Source organism: Conger conger, chromosome 15 (genome assembly GCF_963514075.1).
Source record: "Conger conger chromosome 15, fConCon1.1, whole genome shotgun sequence".
Taxonomy (NCBI): Eukaryota; Metazoa; Chordata; class Actinopteri; order Anguilliformes; family Congridae; genus Conger; species Conger conger.
Window position 1 is genome coordinate 5015780 of NC_083774.1, and position 20392 is coordinate 5036171.

The window sequence follows — 20392 nt, forward strand, 5'->3', positions numbered from 1 at the left end:
TCGCTGTAGAGGTCACATGACCCTTGCCATGGCTCTTGCGTGTGCCGGCACGGGCGTGTGCCAGCTGTGCACCAGCTGTGCACCAAACATCTGTTCCCAAAGCGCTTGCAGCAGGAATCACAGCCGTCTGTCTAAGGGCTGAGCCAGGCTGCCTGGCCACTGGCTGATTTTAATTGGCATGAAGACAATTATTTTCATGCGTTATATTTTCGTTAAGCCACCAAAATGAAATCGGACAAGTGCGCGCGCACACACACGCGCGCACGCACACACACACACACACACACACACACAAACAGTTGCGTTCGTAACAAAAAAAAGGGAAACTAATGCAGCCCGCTGTAAGCTTTTGCAATCGATTTTTATTGATCTTGGCTAGACATTCAGCTTTTTAATAACTTAAGAACAAAGAACAGATTCTTAGGGAGTGACCGCGCACGCCGACAGTCAGTCCCTTTCCCCACGGCGCTGTTCAGAGTCCCAATGGCAGAACGCTGGAGCAGCGGTCAACAGAATAGCGATGCAGCCTCGCGCCACAAACCACCATCGTAACATTTTAAGAGCGACTTCAGCGGACAGTAATGAGAAAGGTTTCGCGATCCTCCGCTTTTTATGGGGTTGCTATGGCAATCGTGGCGCTGCGCTTCGGAGTATACACTACAGACGCAACAGTAAATACAAAACGCGTTTACACCTGGAAGTGACACATCGTAGTTACGCGGCAACCACAGCAGATTCAAATATACATATTATGCCGGTGTCTAACAAAACGGAGATGGTGGCAGGTTTGCAAAAAAAACCCAAAAAAGAACAAAAAAAAAAAGAGAAGGAGGATCAACTGCTGTCAGATGTCACCAGTTACAGGAATCACATCGAACCCATTGAGACATTGTGAGCTGCCCTCTTAAAAATGTGAAAATGTCCATTCTCTTGGATATTAATCAGTAACACTCTGCTCAGACTCCCTGCCCACGCAAGCCCCCGCCCCCCCCCCTCTCCATCTCTCTGCAACAGTGGTCTCCAACCCAGGTCCGGGAGAGCTACAGGGCATGCAAGTTTTTGTTTCTGCATTTAATTCATCAATTAGAGCAGTGGATTACACAGTTAACTGGCCTCATCTGGTGACCTGGGTCGATTACCTGGGTCGATTACCTGGGTCGATTACCTGGGTCGATTACCTGCCGATTTTAAGATGAAAACAAAAAACCAGCAGACCCAGTAGCTCTCCAGGACCAGGGTTGGAGATCAATGCCCGACAATCTCTCCTCCTTTCTTTCTTTCTTTCTCTCCTTCTTTTGCTCTCTTTCCGTCTCTCTCTCTCTCTCTCTCGCTCTCTCTCTCTCTCTCTCTCTTTAAGGCTTTAAGCAAGTGCCATGCGCTGTGGTTTCTCCAGGTTGGCTCGGAACTTGTCCAGGAAACGAGAGGCCAGCTGGTCGTCCACCAGACGCCCGTCGCTGGACAGGGTCACGGTCATCAGCTCCTGTCGGGTCAGCCCGCCCTGGGCGGGGTCCTCCGGCGGTCGTAGCTCGGCCCTGGACCGTCCCACAGCCAGGATGCAGGCCTGGGGGGGGTTGATCACCGCGCTGAACCCGCTGATGCCAAACATGCCCAGGTTGGAGATGCTGTGGAGGAGAGGAACATGGTCGTCACGAGTGACTATGACATAATACAGCCGTGGCCAATCACGTGCCGCGGAGGGGGCTGAGAGAATTAAGGTTTTTTTCTTTCCAACCAATCACTTAACCTGCTGATTTCACTAATCAGTTCCCTCTTCTCTGGTTGAAGGTGTGTTCGTTTGTGAATTGAGCAGGTGTAGCGATTGGTTGGTAAGGAAACCTCCATACTCTCATCCCTCCGAAGCAAATGATTTGGCACCACTGACATAATACTATTACCACAGCGGTTACAACAACAAAAACAATAATAATAATAATAATAATAATAATAATAATAATAATAATAATTAAAAAAATAGAAAAAATTATATTATTATACTCTTCAGCAGATTATGACGGTTATTATTGATAATATTTCTGAGATGAATATTGTTCTTATTCGATTAGCAGAAGCTCTTAGCAGTCACCGCATTCTACTTAATTATGCTCCCGCATTTCCGGTGTATTTGAAAATAACGGCGCTATTATATTCTCGGTGTTTGCATGTGCTCCTACAGATGAAAATGAACGATATATGCATTTTCTGTTATAGTATTTGCAAATTAACATACAGTACGCAATGCCGTAACTTTGAGAAGGGACTTAAAACTAATCTTCCGACAGTAAAGGTAAGTAGTTAACCATGTTTGCCATTATCTAAATTCAGTTAGCTAATTCAGCGTGTGTTAGCAGGCTAGGTAAATTGGCACGAAGATACACAGATGACATTAGCGTTTTTATATAACGTTGGGTAGACTGTATTATAATATATTGTTAATTTAATTGGGTGATATGGGTGATAGTCTATGGTAAGTTACCGTTAACGTTAAATACAGTGACTAAGATAGTGTGCTGGAGGTTAGCGTGATGTTCAGGGCCTGTCGCTACACATGTCTATGAATAAAAGCGAGAAGCAACACGGTTTAAATATTTTGGAAAAATTTGGGACCGTTCAAGTTCAACAGCTTTGACCGTTCAAGTTCAACAGTTTGTGTTCAGGTGTGAAGCTGAAGATGCAGCAACTATTTTTAAGTTAATGTTGTCTAATGTTAGACTCAGGTTAGCTTTAATGTAGTCCATTCTTGTCGTGCTTGGTCGCTTTCTCAACTCTCAAACATACGACGTTGCAAGCTGCTAAGCAATGCTACAGAAAGTCGCTAAATTATGAAAGGACAGCTGGTTTAAAGCGGGCGTAGATAAAGGCTACAAAAGCTGCTTATCACTGATATTTTAATGGAAAACACGCACGAAAAAATGATGACTTCCAAGTTGAGAAATTACCTTGTGAAATGGTAAGGCAGGAAGCGGTTAATTAACTGCATCGCTTAAAGCATAACGTTACCACAACCTGCTATCTGATCACAGGCATCAATCTATACAGTAGGTTCGATGAAAATGAAGTAAGTTAGCAGGAACATATGTCGAAGGAACATATGTCGAAGGAAACGGCATCGGCTACTGTCACTTCTAATGCGAAACGGAGACCGACTCGCTCTGCAAATGTATCGTCTCTCTAACTCTCTTTCTCAGGCACACAAATTCGATCCGTCTTTAAATGGGCCCACATTACTTCTGACGAGGTACCAAAAAAAAAGGTCTCCCTACCACCTCCTGAAATTAATGCCGCTGTAATTTATGCGCTTGTGTGTCTTCGCACATCTACCAGCGAGGGCGTGCAAAGGGAACATCAATCTCCACTTCTGTACCACATTAACTTTACATAAATGTGCGGGCATTCTTCATCTCCCTGTTTTATGTGGCGTGACGGGTTTTACACAGAGCGCCGCACCGCATTCTGGGTTGTGCAATTTACGTTAAACCGAAAGCCGGAATGTTCTGAATTGTTCATACAGAAATGTTGTCCGCTTGAGCCAGTCAAATATGTAGGAGCATATACAGTATTTAAAAACCCTTGGGCTATGCAAGTCACCTTGAGCAAGAGTGCATGCTCAATGAATGGACAATTCCTTGTCCTGAATGAGAGTCTTTGTGTGCACCGTCTGGCTTGGTCCACGTAAGGGAGTCCAATTTCATGAAAATAAATCTAATCCATTTTGGATTCAGTTGGTTAAAACATTAGCTGCAAGTGCTGGCTGGACCCCTATAGCCATGTATATTTCTGTAACGGGGCAGTGATGTCTCGGACTGAAAATATGTGCGCACACCACGTGTTATCTGTGACTCACAGATTTGGACCAATCACTTTTGCTTTGTTGCGGAGAGAGAAACATTTTGATTCGTTCCAAGCAGGTCGCTGATTGACAGCGATTGTTGGCAGCGCGTCTCAGCAGGGTGTAGAGTGGGATTAAAGTGAGTCAAAGTTCCTGTGGTTTCTGCTACGTTCGCTCCACTCTTGACTCTTACAAGATGCCGACGGTTATTGTCTGCGACGGAGGTGGGCTACGCCTGCACCTTCGCATAAAGTGCGCCCTGTGGCGTAGTGGTTAAGGTGAAGGACTGGGACACGCAAGGTCGGCGGTTCTAATCCCGGTGTATCCACAAAAAGATCTGCACAGCCGTTGGGCCCTTGAGCGAGGCCCTTAGCCCTGCATTGCTCCAGGGGAGGATTGTCTCCTGCTTAGTCTAATCAACTGTACGTCGCTCTGGATAAGAGCGTCTGCCAAATGCCATTAATGTTAATGTAAAATGGCAGGCTATTTAAAAATTTAAAAACTCTGTAACCCCCCCCACTTGTATTTTTCAAGAGCAGAGGACACACCGGCTGCCACAGCATGTTCGTGTTCAGTGATAAAAGTATGCTGTGTGTGTGAGGTACCGACGGCGGCTTTTACCTGAAAGACCCGCCCTGGTATTCCTCGGGAAGGAGTTTGCCGTCTCTCGCCTTCTGGGCCAGGGCCTGCATTTGGGGCACACAAACATGCCAGTCAGCTGCTGGGTGACCCCGACCGTGCATTGACGCGCGGTTCATTCTCACCGTTTATTTTCCGTTTTTATTCTCACGCTGTTCATTCTCTCCGTTTATTTTCCGTTTTCATTCTCACGCTGTTCATTCTCTCCGTTTATTTTCCGTTTTCAATCTCACGCTGTTCATTCTCCGTTCATTCTCTCCGCTTTTATTCCCGAACTGTTCATTCTCTTCGTTCATTCTCTTCGTTTTTACTCTGCGTTTATTCTAAAACTATTCATTCTCACGCTGTTCATTCTCACGCTGTTCATTCTCACGCTGTTCATTCTCATGCTGTCCATTCTCATGCCATCCATTCTCACGCTGTTCATTCACATGCCATCCATTCTCACGCTGTTCATTCACATGACATCCATTCTCACGCTGTTCATTCACATGACATCCATTCTCACGCTGTTCATTCACATGCCATCCATTCTCACGCTGTTCATTCACATGCCATCCATTCTCACGCTGTTCATTCACATGCCATCCATTCTCACGCTGTTCATTCACATGCCACCCATTCTCACGCTGTTCATTCACATGCCATCCATTCTCATGCTGTTCATTCACATGACATCCATTCTCACGCTGTTCATTCACATGACATCCATTCTCACGCTGTTCATTCACATGCCATCCATTCTCACGCTGTTCATTCACATGCCATCCATTCTCATGCTGTCCATTCTCCGTTTTTATTCTCAAACTGTTCATTCACATGCCGTCCGCCAGACCTGGTTCAAATATGTAATCATTTTGGATTTAAATACTTTTCGGTGCTCAATGCACAGCCTGGTGCAATAGCACCAACGTAAGAGAACCAGAAGGCGTGGTGTGCACTTTTTGAGACCATTTCATTGGTTAAAATACACCAGACAAGCTCAGTAAAGCGTAGAAAAGCATTTGAATCCAAAACACTTACGTATTTGACCCAGGTCTGCTGTTCATTCTCACTGTTCATTCTCATCCTGTCTGTTCATTATCTGTCCATTATCATGATATACTTTCACCTTGCAAGTTGGCGGTTAACAGCAGACACTAATGCACACACACACACAGGCCCAGACATTGCTGATGCCAGATATTGCTCAACACTGAGGAGTATCCTAACCCAAACACACAGCAAGCCTTTGTCTTTAACATGATGACATTGAAATGGCCTATCCCAGGTAGACGGTGGTCAGAATACCATCATTAAAAAAAAAAAATGTCGAAAGAACAATGAACAGACTATCCCTACTGAGCTTCTTCTTCTTCTTTTTTTTTTTTTTTAAAGCCTTTTAACATTTATCCTGATGATTCTTAACTAGATCTTGATTTTGGAGAATTCATTTTAGACATTGTATGCTCTTTATTCATCAATTAAATGATATCATTTCTGTCAGTGAAAGCCATCAAGATGGTGTCCTCCATCACAGAAATGCTACTAATACAAAATCAGTGTTTATCATGTAAAATATGCATATAATGCCAGCTCAAAGTATTTATTTGAATGCTAATTTGCTTACAGCACTGATTCATTCAGCACCAATGTTTCCACAGAGTACCAGTAAGCATGACTCAAATTGAATATTCTAAGCGAAAAGGAGCAATGAGTGAATTAACAGAAACTGGAAGCTGAACTTTCACAACGTTGGTTTAGAAATCTGAACTATACTTGTAAACCCACACCACCCCATGGCTCTCTGCTCTGTGAAAAACACAGAAATGATTCTATAGCAATAATACTGCAGCATTCAATTCCATGTGGTGTTTGCATTCTTAACCCGCTGAAATGCCGGAGATGACTTGCTCGGACTAGCTTGGCGAGTGCTAGTTTTGAATGCAAACAGACCCGGTTATTACGTAGCCAGAATCTTTCTTTCAACTGTCCGACCAATTTCTGCGTTTTGTCACCGGTGGCGAAACGCGCATTCATTTTAAAATGAGTTTACCATGTCAGCTTCAGAAAAAAGAATCGGCTATTGGTTAGTACGTTTTTGTACATGTTTCGGTTGACAGTTCAATCGTTTAACCGTTAACAGTTAAGTTACTGTTTGCCTGACAATTGAAATTTTCTTACCCCATTGGCAATATGCTGTATTCGTCTTACTTAGTAAAAAAATACTTGGTGAAACAAACTTATTTTTTTGTTTTTTGTGGTGGGGTTAAATGGTACTGCCTCAAGTGTGTGTGTGTGTGTGTGTGTGTGTGTGTGTGTGCACATGTGCCTTTGTCCATTTCTTAATAAATCAATTCAATAAAACATACTATTATTACAAAAATGCTCCAAGACAATCTACCATGATAAATACCCTACCACTACACAAAAACACAGCCAAAAAAAACTGTACTGTACCAACAATACTCTCCACCAAAACACTCAATACAAACAATTTATAATATCAGCAAACATCCTCGACCAGAACACTCACAGGCACAGATAAAGTTTAGTCAGAGACTAAACAGAATTATTGAGGAAGAGTTTCTATTCAGAAATGAATTTAGTCTAGACAAAGTAATCTGTGTCCTATTGTCAGTAAAACTCCATCATAATACTCAATTGAATACTATATCAGTAAATAGACTCAACAGTTAACTTCAATACCAGCTGTGCAATTACTGGAGGTGTGGAACACACACACACACACACTCAGGCACGTATACATACACACACTGTACTGAGACACATGTACACCCACACACTGTACTCAGACACGTATACACACACACACACACACACACTGTACTCAGACACGTATACACACACGCACATACACACACACTACTCAGACACGTATACACAAACGCACATGTGCGCACATACGCACGCACACACACACACACACTGTACTCAGACACGTATACACTCACGTGCACGCACATACGCACGCACACACACATACACACACACACGCACATGCACACATGCACACACACACTGTACTCACACGTATAAACACACTCACGTGCACAAACGCGCACACACACACACACACACACACACACACTGAACTCAGACACGTATAAACACACTCACATGCGCGCACATACGCACACACACACACACACTGTACTCTGACACATATACACACACACTACTCAGACATGTATACACACTCACATGCGCACATACACACACAGTAATCCATCACGCGAAGCCCTGAATGGGGGGGAAAAACTGGTTTTTCACCTTCGCTGCTAAGCTGGCAAACTGCATCCATTTGGACTCGCGCGATTAAATAAGGCTGAAAATGAATCTCCTGGATATCAGGTGTCTCAGGTGAACAAGCTGCAGCGTGGTGCTCTACCCACTAATCAGCACACCGTGTGAAAACACTTCATGGCATTTCACTCCAAGCTAAAGTATCTCACAGACGAGTAACAGGCGAGCTCCCTTTTCACGTTCATATTCATTTTATCCAAAGCGACGTACAAAACAGTGCATATCTAGGCCATACAAAGATACAGCCCAACACGTCAGATAAGGTTCAATTCATATAGATAGATAGATAGATAGATACAGGTATTCATTAGTAATATAGGAGTGGTTGTAGGGCCAGTTAAACATGAGATCTTTCTGAAAACCTTAAAGCAAGATTGCTTTTTATTTTCATTTTTTACTGTTCATAAATTATAAATTTTGCTCTGTGCAAAAGTTTGGGAACGCTATTGGATTATTCTTTGTTACTTTTTAAAAGATGATTACTAAGGCCCAGACCCACGTGATTTACTTTTTTTTATAATTTCAGGGCTGAAACCTGTTCCTTTTTTTATCATTTTGAAACTGTGCATTATTAGTCATCTTGATTTAAAATTTGAAGAAATGTGTCATGCTTCTGTTCAGTTATATATTCATTGTAAAAGTATTTGCACACAACTGTAAGTCCAGTGCACAAGGTAGATATGCCACGTCCGTAACTACCAGGCCAAATCTGTAAGCACCATACCAAGACATCGACAACTTCAGGGACTACAGTACCGAGAAATACAAATTCACAAGTCCTAGAATAAGCACTTACTGAAGTCAGTAAAGTTTACAGGTGTCAGGGAACAGAAATTATGGGGGTTTTAATATAGGTGTCCAAAAATTATTCATCACTCATCACATGACAGATCCCCAGGCAACACGAGCCCTGAGCAGATGGAAATATGTGTATTTTTATCAGATATGTGATGGCCCCACCTGTCTGGCATGTGCGTATCAGAGATAAAGAGAGACCCTTTGGGTATTCCAGTCGAGACTTGAAGCGAGACTAGTGTGTGGGTAAATGCCTGAATGGCCTGCTCTTAGCCATTGTGTGTCCTGCTGTTATTCAGTGCTTATTTACAATTAAGTAGAAAAAAAAAAGAAAAGAAAAAAAAAAGACAGGAAATTCAACCGATCAGCCCCTAACACTAACATCTGCCTGCTCTCCATCAGGATGCATCAGCACAGGTCTTCCACTGCAGTCGTATTGTGTGTATGGAGGAAATATACCCTTTTTCCGGTCTTATGTACACAAGGTGTCAAGTGTATTTGAAATACACGTGAGGGATAGAAATTGTGAAAACCAGAGACGTTGTTTTCGGAGAAGTTAGACTGCTGGAACTGTAACCCCAGAACACACGTAATTAGCACGTTCAGCGACGTCAACAGGGATATACCAATTGCACATATAGCAATGTAATCCGAAAACATCTCTCATTTAAAAAAATGTTCCCGCACATGTATTTCAAATACACACGATGTATGCCCTGTGTATTAGTGAAGTTATCTGGGCTGCCGTTAGGACTAAGCACTTAATGATCTGATAATCCGCAGACTGGCCACATCAGAGAATATCGGCGCACACGCTCTTAATTTAGCGGTTTTGTATATCTCTGAGCGATCATTTCCCTGGCTGGGCGCCCGTGCCCCTGTTTTTCGGGGGCGCAGCTGGAATTTGGCGGACGGATGTGGGCACATCAGCCAAGCGGCCCGTGTGACAGGGTTATCGCGCTCCGCACCCCTGGCCAACTTCGATGCGGCGAGAAGCGTAGCGATGTGCGTAGCGTAGCGATGTGTGGCAGGAAAATGAGCACGGCTGTGAGGGGGGGGGGGGGGGTGGAGCTTTTATCTAAACGGTGGGGGAGGTGGGGGGGTGCCTCCCCGCACACCTGATGGAGAAATTTGGCCGGGGGGGGGGGGGGGGGGGGAGTAAGTGCGTTCCCGCAGCGGGACACCTGTATCGTCATACTGTTCACGCACAGTGAACTGAAATAGAGCACAAACCCCCCCCCCACTAATCCAATCTCAATAACGCAACCAATTTGGCTACACAAACACGGGGGCACACGCATACATGCACACACAGACGGATCCAAATGCGCGCGCACACACACACACACACACACACAAATACATGTGCCCCTACACTCACACACACATACACATGCACACACACATGTGGCACACACACGCGCCCACACACACACACACAGACACACACACACACACACACGCAAATACATGTGACTCCTGCACACACACACACATGCACACATGCATGTTGCACACACATGCGGCCACACACAGACACAGACACAGACACACACACACACACACACACACACACACACAAACATGAACACACACACAGCAGACGCCCCCACATAATTGCAGTCCAACGCACCCTGGGTGTAATTTGGTTATTTCAGGTTCATTTTGCAGTTTACAGTGCATTCAGTACATCTCATCCATGCATGCACACACATGCACAGGCAGACACACACAGCGCTGTGTGCAGTACTTCAGGCTAATGCCAAAGCTTTGTGACATAGGCCGCATAATGGAAAGCGATAATGATAAGCTACCGTCTTTATCTTTTGACACTGATACACACAGTACACAGACCGAACAATACGCTTTCAGGAAAGCGGAATAACTGCATCGGCTGGCACAAATGTTTTTCGATAACTGGTTTGTAGATAGTATTATGCAAGAACTGCGTGAACAGCTACTACTTTAAACGTTATATTACATCATGCCATATTGATTTGTCTCGATTGATTTGTACAGCCGTTCTGAATGTTATGTGACTGTATTGATTGCATGGATATATTGCATTGCAGCATTATATAACATTACCTATGTGGAGAATCTCACAGTGAAGAAGAGCATAAGAGCATCGAGCCGAGTTGTATTGCGTGCCAGACCAGACTAACAGCATTACTATGACAGCCAGTGTACTGAACATACAACATCATTAAAATACTGAGGGCCAGTTTCACAGACACAGATTAAGCTTAGGCCCTACACCTAATTTAATTTGGAATGGAGATTCTCCATACAAAACTCAATTTAGTCCAGGACTAAACTTAATCTGTATCTGTGAAACCAGCCCTAAATGTTAAAGGCTAAATGTTCCAACGAAGAACAAGTACAGCCATTCATAACAAAACAGAAACCATCTATAAAAAAAAAAACAAATCCATGGACAGATACCACAAAACCGTTAACATGCATCTACTGACATAACACATTGCAGGCATACAATGTGTTTTTTTGGCTGATCTGTAACATAGGGTGAATGAAGAACTTCTGGTTTTTGCTGCCAACATGGTCAACAGAAACACTGGGGGTGAGTCTTCAAGACCAAGCTTAATACGGTGCTGGATACTATTTAGCTTTTCGGCAAACTAAGCAGCAGGTTCACTTTAGTGGTAGGAAAAGGCGAGCATTGCTGGGCCGAATGGCCTGTTCTAGCCATCATGCTACGTTAACTTGAGGAGCTGTAACCGTGGCGACCCGCTCCGTACCTTGGCGTTGGCTGAGATCTCTTGCACGCCCTTGCTGGCCGCGTCCCTGATGATGGGGGTGATGAGGCCTCGGTCTGTTGCCACGGCGATGGAAATATGGATGGAGTCGAGGGCCTGAGGCCCCTCCCCCGCCCAGGTCACGTTGACTTCGGGGAGTTCCTGTTCGGGGCAGGAACTCAATCAGGCTCACAGGAACTCAAACCCGACATCATCAAAGATGCACAACAGCAAAGCCGGACACATCCACACAAACATAAAAGGGGGAGCAGTAGTGGAGGTAAGATTTCAGGAGCTGGGTCTGTGATCAGGAGGTTATGGGTTTGAATCCCAGAATTTATTTCATTTGAGAAGGGTGTAACTTAGAATTTTCAGATCTACCAGGGAGTTCTTGGCAAATACATTTGTGGAGTCTTTTTTTTTTTTCTTTTTTTTTTTTTCTTTCCACCCGAAATATAAAGTAAACGGAAATGCATCCGCAGTGCAGTGCAGTGCACGTGTGGCAGGCCAGTGGACCAGCCTGGGACACAAGAATTCCAGGCCAGCGAGTCAGCGGGTATCGCTGTTCCCTGGGGAGGGGAGACGCACACACACACACATTCCTCCTCCTGTGCTCAGTGCGGTCACATGTTCCGCATGGACGCTCCGATGATTGTGTTCATAGGATGATTATTTCACCCCCGCCAGGAAATGACAGCTCAGTGCCGTTTTCCAGGATTCACGGTGAATTCCTCAAATAAGCATGTGAGTGGGTGGGGCCCGGTGACAGAGACGCCACCACCGCACCCCCCCAATTTTTGCTAAATGAAATGCCACCCTCTCTCTGGTTGATATGAGAGACAGAGGTGGGGGAATGAGGGAGGGAGAGGGGGGCGGGTGCATGGCATATTTCCATATTTCTGTACATTTACGAGTGTATTTTGCTGCGATTAAAGCATTTTTTTTTCCATTTCAGTTTGAGGAGGGAGAGTGAGAACGAGAGAAAAGGGCGGGGGGGGGGGGGGTGTGGGGTGTGGGGGTCTCTGCCGGCTGTCCAACTGACAAGGCGAGGCGGCGTTTTCAGACCGTTTGGCAGACGGGAAGAACGCGTGAAAGAGAGAGAGAGAGAGAGAGAGAGAGAGAGACGGAGAAATATTCCCTGGGCCACCTCATCACTGCCAGGCAATCAAGCACGGGAGGAAGCGGCAGCATCTATTTATAGCTCCTTCATGGCAGAGCGTTTGATATAAATACACACCGCTCTGTGAATGAGACAGTTGGAGGGTGGGGGGGGGGGGGGGGGGTGTCTTATTGAAATGGAGGTGGTGGGGGGTGGGGTTGAATTCGATTACGTCTTGACGTGATTAAGTCGACGCCTCTTCAGAGACCACCTGGGCGATGCTTCTAAGTGTTCCGCGCACCCTCCCGAAACGCCACAGGGCGTCACGACGTTCGCTTTATTTCCGTTTGTTTATGCCGGAAAAGACGAGAAATGACAGTTAATTTCCTAGCCGCCCGCCGAGGGTTTTTCCGGCTCCGCCCGATGTTCGCTGGGCGCCAGCAGCGGGGGAGGGCGCGGTGTCTGGGCACGCGTGCGCCCGTTCGCGGTACGGAGACCACCGCGCTCCTCCCGTTTTTTACCGTCCTCCATTTTACAGGTCATTCCCCTCGTTCAGGCCCACGCTCAAACCCTAATTACCAACCGTCAGCCTCCCGGGTTTAAAATGACGCTCCACATCACTGTATATGCGGAATAGACGCCAGGCTGGAGATGAAACGGGGTGATAATCTCTTTACTACACCTGTAATCGCACATTAGCAGTGATTGATTGATTGATTGATTGATTGAACTGCAGCTCCAATAGTGCCCCCATAGATGTTTTTCACCTGCCAGTCACAGTCAGCCCTAACTAGCTAAAGTCAAGCATATTAACCTTTGCTACAGAGCATGACTTTATTACTACTCGGCACTACACATAACGGACAAAAACAAACAGAATACATGAATGTTTTCCGATGTGGTGTTGACTATGGCTAATCAAAATGTCAATGGCATTTCAACTTTTATTGCAAACTACCTCATTCTAACGGCTATTCATATTTTAGTTAGCTTTAAAATTATCCTAGCTTGTACATTTCACCTCTGGTAGCACATGGGTACATTAATGGCATTTGGCAGACGCTCGAGCGACGTACAGTTGATTAGACTAAGCAGGAGACAATTCTCCCCGGGAGCAATGCAGGGTTAAGGGCCTTGCTCAAGGGACCAACGACAGTGTGAATCTTATTGTGGCTACACCGGGATTAGAACCACCGACCTTGCATGTCCCAGTCATTTACCTTAACCACTACGCTACAGGCGGGTATCACTGCAGACTGGTCGGATGGTATGAGAACAGGGTCGGTCATCAGGTACATTTGTCAGAATGGCGGCCCTGGTAAAGGAAGCCGCTCTGTCACCTCTGTGTGCGTTAGCGCTGGAGAGAACCATATCGCACGCCTCATACTCACTTTCAGTGTAACCGCCACTGCCTTGATGATGAAGTCGTTGACGGACACCTTGATTTCCTCTGAAAGGTACAAAGGAGAAGCTGGTGAGACACGGGTGGTAAGATCAGTGCTAAGAACCATAATGGTGGCCAGTGAGATATGGGCGGTAAGATCTGTGCTAAGACCCATAATGGCGGCTAGTGAGACACAGGTGGTAAGATCTATGCCAAGACCCATACTGGCATTTTTAGGACATTCTTTCCCCACCGCAACAATTTACGAACAATAATAAAAAACTAGCCTATAAAAGAAGAAGAGGGGTTGAGTGCTGAATGTGTGAAATACTGAAAAGATGGAAAACATTTGTTCTGCCTACCCCCGAAATTAGCTTGGGCCACCCCCACACCTGGTATGGGGCCATTCCCACAGAGAGAGGGGGTTCTCTGCATATGTGCAATTCCCCCCCCGACTGTGACTGAGAAAGACAGCGGGAATACAACCCCCACAAAAACAGGCCACTCACTGACACTGTGGGTCAAAACGCAAGTCTTACAAGCCAAATAAATTTTACAACGCTCCTGCAGATCCCTCAGAATTGTCAATGGGAAGAGGTTTCGAATCAAAAGTACGAATCAAAGTAGAAGTAGCAGTGAAAATGAAAATCGTAGCAGGAATTACATCGGTGCCAAAGGGGTTAAAAGCATTTCAAAGAATTGTTTGAACCAGATCCGTCTGTTTGCTCGGGCGATTGGGGGGGTCTGAAACACAAAAAATGGCAGAAAGCCAGGCCAGTGTCCCAGCGTGGGTGAGGACTGCGACCCGCTGACAGCCAGTTTGAGGGACATCTGGTACGAGGAAACACTCTTTCCCGACCGAGGTGAGTGGCGGTCTGGGGTCAGCGGAAGCTTGATAGCAGGGGTTATTATGACCATCCCAGGAAACAAATGTGAAATAATCTTGGAAAAACATTCAAATTTAACTGTATAAATTGCCAGGTCCAACATCTGGTGTAGGTCCTGCCAGGCCCAAGGTTAATCTGATGGCAAGTGACCAGGGCAACAGCTGTGTGTGTGTGTGTGTGTGTGTGCACTGTATTTACACACGCGCATGAGTTTGTGTCTGCAGGTCCGTGTGTGTGTGTGTGTGTGTGTGTAGGTGAGAGTGTGAGTGTGCGTGAGTCTGTGTGTGTGTCTGCACGTACGTGTGTGTGTGTGTGTGTGTGTGTGTGCACTGTATTTACACACGCGCATGAGTTTGTGTCTGCAGGTGTGTGTGTGTGTGTGTGTGTGCGTGTATGCAAGTGTGTGAGTGCGTGAGTTTGTGTATGTGTCTGCACGTGTGTGTGAGTGCGAGTGTGTGTGTGTGTGTGTGTGTGTGTGTGTGTGTGTGTGTGTGCGTGCGTAGGTGTAAACGTGAGTGTGATTGTGCGTGTCGGGGATGACTCGCACTGTTATTTCTGACACTCAGAAACAGCTTGCGTTGCACGTGCCCACATTTAAGTGCTGTGTTTGTTGGCAGGACAAAGTCTGAGGAAGCAGGTCTTTGGCAAACAGACCCAGTCCTATAGGAAGGCAAATGTCAAACCCACTCCCTGTTGGGGCACACAATCAGGGGCACCCCCGAGTTGTCCTCTGCACTCCCGCTGGGGCACTACAAAAGCACCCGTTTCCTTTGAGCAACGATACAGCACTCAACGCTCAAGACTTTTCATTCTTTTTTTCCCCCCCTTTAGATTCAGTCCTCTTTCCCAGCCCGGTGCTAGCGAGTGGAGCCATTGTGCCGTTTGGTGTGAACGCCTGACAGATATGAAAAGTGCTACTCGAGTGACGAATGGCCGGATCTTTGAAGCGGTTTTGCTTTTGAACTAAAGCGAAAGACAAAAGAAAAAATATAAACAACAAAGCACTCGGTGACTTAATGGCATAAAAAAAAACCTGACAACCTGCATGCTAAGAATAGAACAATAGAATAAAATGAAAAAAAAAAAAAAAACCACACACAGGGTACACCCATTTGTCATTTGCTTGACAAGAAATTTATATATCTGCTGCATTTCTAGGCACTGTACATATTTACAAATTTTATTCATTAATTTTTTTAGTGAGCTGCATAATCAGACCACGTGGCACCTTTATATATATAAGTCATAAATCATTCTTTGGATCTTCGTGAGTAACTCCTGTACTATTTACAGGGGATTATTCATTCTTAACTACATTTTCCCCAATACCTAAAGCTGTAATAGATGTGAATGCCGGATTTGTTGGTTAGGCACTGGCCCCAAAAGGTGCACCTTGGTACCAGTTCGACAGGGTCAGGCCATACTAGGTGGACCGGGGCCAGGCCTCAAGCAGCAGTTGCTGGGACCGAAATGGCTTTGACAGGCTCGCTGTGCGTCCCCGCACAGAGCCACGCCATTGGTCGGCGTAACCGCCGGCGTTTGGGGTCTGGTGCGTGCCCTTAGATGAGAGTGAAAGTCAGTCATTAGATTAAGCAGGAGGGGGGCCAGGGAAGATGGGGGACCCCCTGCTGGCTTGGGGTGGAGAAGGGCCGGGACCTGCCGGCTCACATTAACTTGGGCTCGGTCCGCCCCCGAGCACCGGGCCCCCGGGGGCCCCAATCACAGAGCAAACCCAAGGCCCTGGGAGAGCAGAGGGAATCCTGGGAAAAGCGAGGGAGGGAGGGAGGGAGGGGAGGGTGGGGAGAGTCTAAACGCTTCAAGGAAACTAAAAACAGTCTTTCTTACAGCTAGAATGTTTACTACCCCCCCACCCCTCCCCCCCCGGGTAACCTTCACTCAAGGACGGGCCACATTTGTTCTGAACATCGCGTGTTTCCATCACAAACCTCACCCCCCCGCCCAGCCCCCCCGCCTCCCCCCTCCCTTAAAGCAGGGACGGTGTTGTTCCTTCCCCAGCTGCTGCCGTGCTGGCGCTCGAACCTGGGCTCGCTGATGCGTTGCCCTGGTTACCCCAGACCCCCAGAAAGGCAAACTAAAACGGGCTTTTTTTTGTTTCTTATTCTTTTTTTTTTTTTTTTGGTATCCTGCTGGAGTATTCTGTATTGAAAGGAGCTATGAGGCGTCTGTCATTAGCGGCAGCTATAACAAGAATTCCCTCATACGTATGAGCATCCAGGTCCTTCCTGAGACATTCCCTATGGGAACCTCAGCCACACTTCCGTGCGGCTGTTAAATCGGAATACTTAGTAACATCAACCGCGTTCAGCCTGGAGGGGCTCAGTACTGCCACATAGTGCTCGGCGGTGGCACTGGCGGTTGCCGACCCTGAAAGGTTAAAGGTGAAAGGTTAAAGGTGCTGATCTCTGGGCAGTGACAAGACACGCCGTGGCGTGGGCCTGGTCTGGCCTCTGCGCTCACCTTTGCCAGGTCTCTGCGGAGCTGCATGACGGCCCCCAGGTCACAGTCGATGGTGGCGTAGGCGTGGGGAATGGTGGTTTTGGACTGTGTGAGCCTCTGGGCGATGACGCGTCTGACGTTGGAGGCGGGGACTTCGGTGAAGGTGCCCTGCAGGGGGTGGGAGGGCGGTTACGAATAGCTTGGATCAAAAAAAAAAAAAAAAAAAAAAAAAAATCTGTCAGCCACATGACAGCTAAATTATCAGAAAATATTTTTTTTCCCGTTTGAAGTACTCAAGAGTCTGGTGATTGCTGCAGTCTCCAAGATACAACATGTCAAGTCTCGGTTAAACTCATCATTCCCCGTGTCATCTGCTGTGGCAGTAACGGCTGAAGTTTAGTTTGACCAGGATGCAGTGGCAGCCAAGATAACGTGGGAAAGGTTCTCCCGGCACTGGGAACACAACTGCAATTTATCTTGCTCACCGTGGAATCAGCTGCTCCCAGGCGCAGCACCACCCTCAGAACACGCAAACCCTCGGCGCTGGGAGCTTAAGAATCCCAAAAGCACAGCAATGTGGGTGCTAAGACGCATGCTAGGACAGAACCCAGCAATGTAAACATCGCTATGGTTAAAGGAAAATAATAATTATATTAAAACAACATTCCTGAAAGAGGCAGATGCAGAACATAAATGAACAAAAGCAGCTCTTGTGGTTGGATGAAAGTTACTAGCGGTCACAGACAATGGGTGATTATCAGGATATGATTTTTTTTTGGGGGGGGGGGGGGGGGGGGGGGGCAAGAGTATGAATGGCTGGGAACTATGGACAACCCTGAGTGTACGTATTGGTCAAGGAAGGAACAGTCTCAAGGGCAGGGTTCAGTCAACCTGCTTTGCTGACCACCCTGCCCACCCACAGAAAAATAAATGGGGGATCACTTGAAAGGAACGGATTTGGGACCTGGCCCAGAGGAGGTACTTCCAAGTCCACCGTTCGCGTGGGAAGGGAGGCATTCATGCTCTGAGGAACACTTCTTTCCCTCCCCACGCAAAACAAAATGGGAGATCAGTTGAAAGGAACAGGTTTGGGACCTGGCCCAGAAGGGTATCCAAGGCCCCATCCACCCGTGGGAAGGGAGGGAAATAAGTTGTGCAAACGGCAACAATGCTGACACTCTGATTTCTACGTCCTGCAGAGGCTCCCGGCAAACCCCAAGAACAAACTGACGAGACGGCTGTCCGCCAGATATCAATTAGCAAAAGGTATCAGCTGGCGGATCTAGGAGGGAAGAAAACAAAATGCCTATGAATAAATAATGAAATAAGCAATTGGCTCATCCGGTTAAGGCACGATGCAGCGGTGAATGGATGAGCCCCATGGTCTCGGATTGAAACCGGACCTTGGCAAAGCCAGCTGTAGCCGGTAGCTCCATAGGGCGACGCACAATCGGCGACCGCTTTGCTCAGGGTACGGCTCAGTCGGTTAGAGGTTCACGGCGCATCGCTATCTAGCGAGCCCTATCGCTACCTGCTGCTCGTGGACTGCATGGTGAAGCAGCATGCCTGATGGCAGCTCGGTGGCCTTGAGGATGAGGATGGAGGAGGATAGGCCTTGAGCGGTCCCCTCATGGGGCGGTATCCTGAGGCCGACCCCGGGCTCAGTGTGTGATTCAGCGGCTTCTTCCGCAGAGCAACCATGACTGGTCGGTTGGTGATAGATTTGGGGGAAGCGGGTACAAGCTTCGCCCCATCTCTGAGGGCCTGTGGAACTTGGCACATACTCGAACATGTACGCAACATACTCGAGCAAGCTTACCTTCGGACCAAGCTACAGAAACACCGTGTCCCACTGGGGGGTGTTGGGGTTGGGGTTGGGGTTGGGGTTGGGGTTGGGTCAGTTCCAGCCAAAGTACCTTCAGCATTTTTTCCTGCCGGCTGTTTCCTACAGGCAACGTAACCCAGCACCGCCTCCAGTCACGCTCGGTGGCACAAAGTGAAGGTCTCAATCGGGTCAGATCAGAACCAGACAACCGTCTCCATGCTAACTGCACGTTCCGCAAGGCTGGCACCGACGGAGGAGATTCCACTCCTGGAGAGAGAACCACTAGGCACTGGCTTAGTGGTTATGCACAGGCACGGGATTCAAGTCTGAACTGAACACTCACTCTGGCTGAGGCCCCACTCATTCTTTTCAAGAGGCAAAACGGAGTCTATGATCTCCGTTATATATTTGCATATTTACACCTGTTTGTTACAACTTGCTGCATTGGCAGTAAAAACGGGCATCAGATTTTTCTTTGGAAGTCGGAGCGGTAAAAGGCAGCGACTGTTATGCCATGCAAAAACCCCGGTGGCCCAAGTTTTACTGGAATCTGTTCTGCTGTCTCCAGGAAGAGGTGGTTAAACCTGCTGAGGCTGTCATAACTGCGTCCACCTCCTCCTCGCTGTTCGTCCTGTTGCGGTTTTCGTTGGTGCTGCTTGTTTGCTTTGGGCTCTGCAGATATCCGCACCGTTCATCTTCAAACATTCAGGGCGCAACGTGATCTGCGATCGCGTTTGAGGCCCTTGGCTGCAGGCTTGGGCATGCGTGTGAGCCTGACCTGTGACCCTAGATGACCCAGCGAAATGATAGACTAGATAAAGGAGGAGATGGAGAGAGAGAGAGAGAATATAGGAGAACAAAGGATGTAAAGAAAACTGTGGTAAGGCAAGGACTACAGGAGAGATGTGCAGAGGAGCACTGAGAGAGGGCTTTAAAGAACATTCCAGGAACAGGTGAGTCAGATCTCCTCCAGGCCCCGCTGTCTCGTTCAATCCCCCTGCCGAGCATAGGGATGATCCGGGGGACACACCCGGCTGCCTTCATCCACCTCCTCATCCTCATCTGCGGTGAGGCCAGGATCATGGTCGGCTCTCACGAACATGCATGCCGCGAAGGCCCCGTCACACACAGGCACTGACTCAGCCATCGCAGAGACATTACACCACTCAGAGCTGAGGGAGCCTGTGATCATCGGCGGCCATTTTAGAGACATTATAGAGAATACACTCTCTTTTCAGCCTTTTGGGTCAAGAACAAAAAGGTGCATGAATCATGGGACATCCGCATGTTTCTCAGTAAAGGTGAATAATTTGACTGATAAATATTGAGCGGGGATCTTTGACGGCTCTAGGAACAGTGATGCTTTCCATCATCTTGCAGGCTCTCACTCAAGGAGAATTTTGCAGTTATTAATTTCA

The 20392-nt window shown here is 47.0% G+C and overlaps 1 protein-coding gene across 1 annotated transcript in view; it reads right to left on the reverse strand.

Moving 5' to 3' along the window:
- Nucleotides 1-342: 342 nt before the first annotated feature.
- Nucleotides 343-20392, reverse strand: part of pdhx (pyruvate dehydrogenase complex component X) — a 52118-nt gene continuing 32068 nt past the window's right edge. Inside the window, exons 7-12 of the mRNA XM_061222233.1 lie at nt 17171-17317; nt 17077; nt 13813-13871; nt 11326-11484; nt 4448-4512; nt 343-1622 (exon numbers count right to left, since the gene is read on the reverse strand). Coding sequence (XP_061078217.1) covers nt 1361-1622; nt 4448-4512; nt 11326-11484; nt 13813-13871; nt 17077; nt 17171-17317 — 693 coding nt within the window. The 3' untranslated portion in view covers nt 343-1360. The remainder of the gene's footprint in view (nt 1623-4447; nt 4513-11325; nt 11485-13812; nt 13872-17076; nt 17078-17170; nt 17318-20392) is intronic.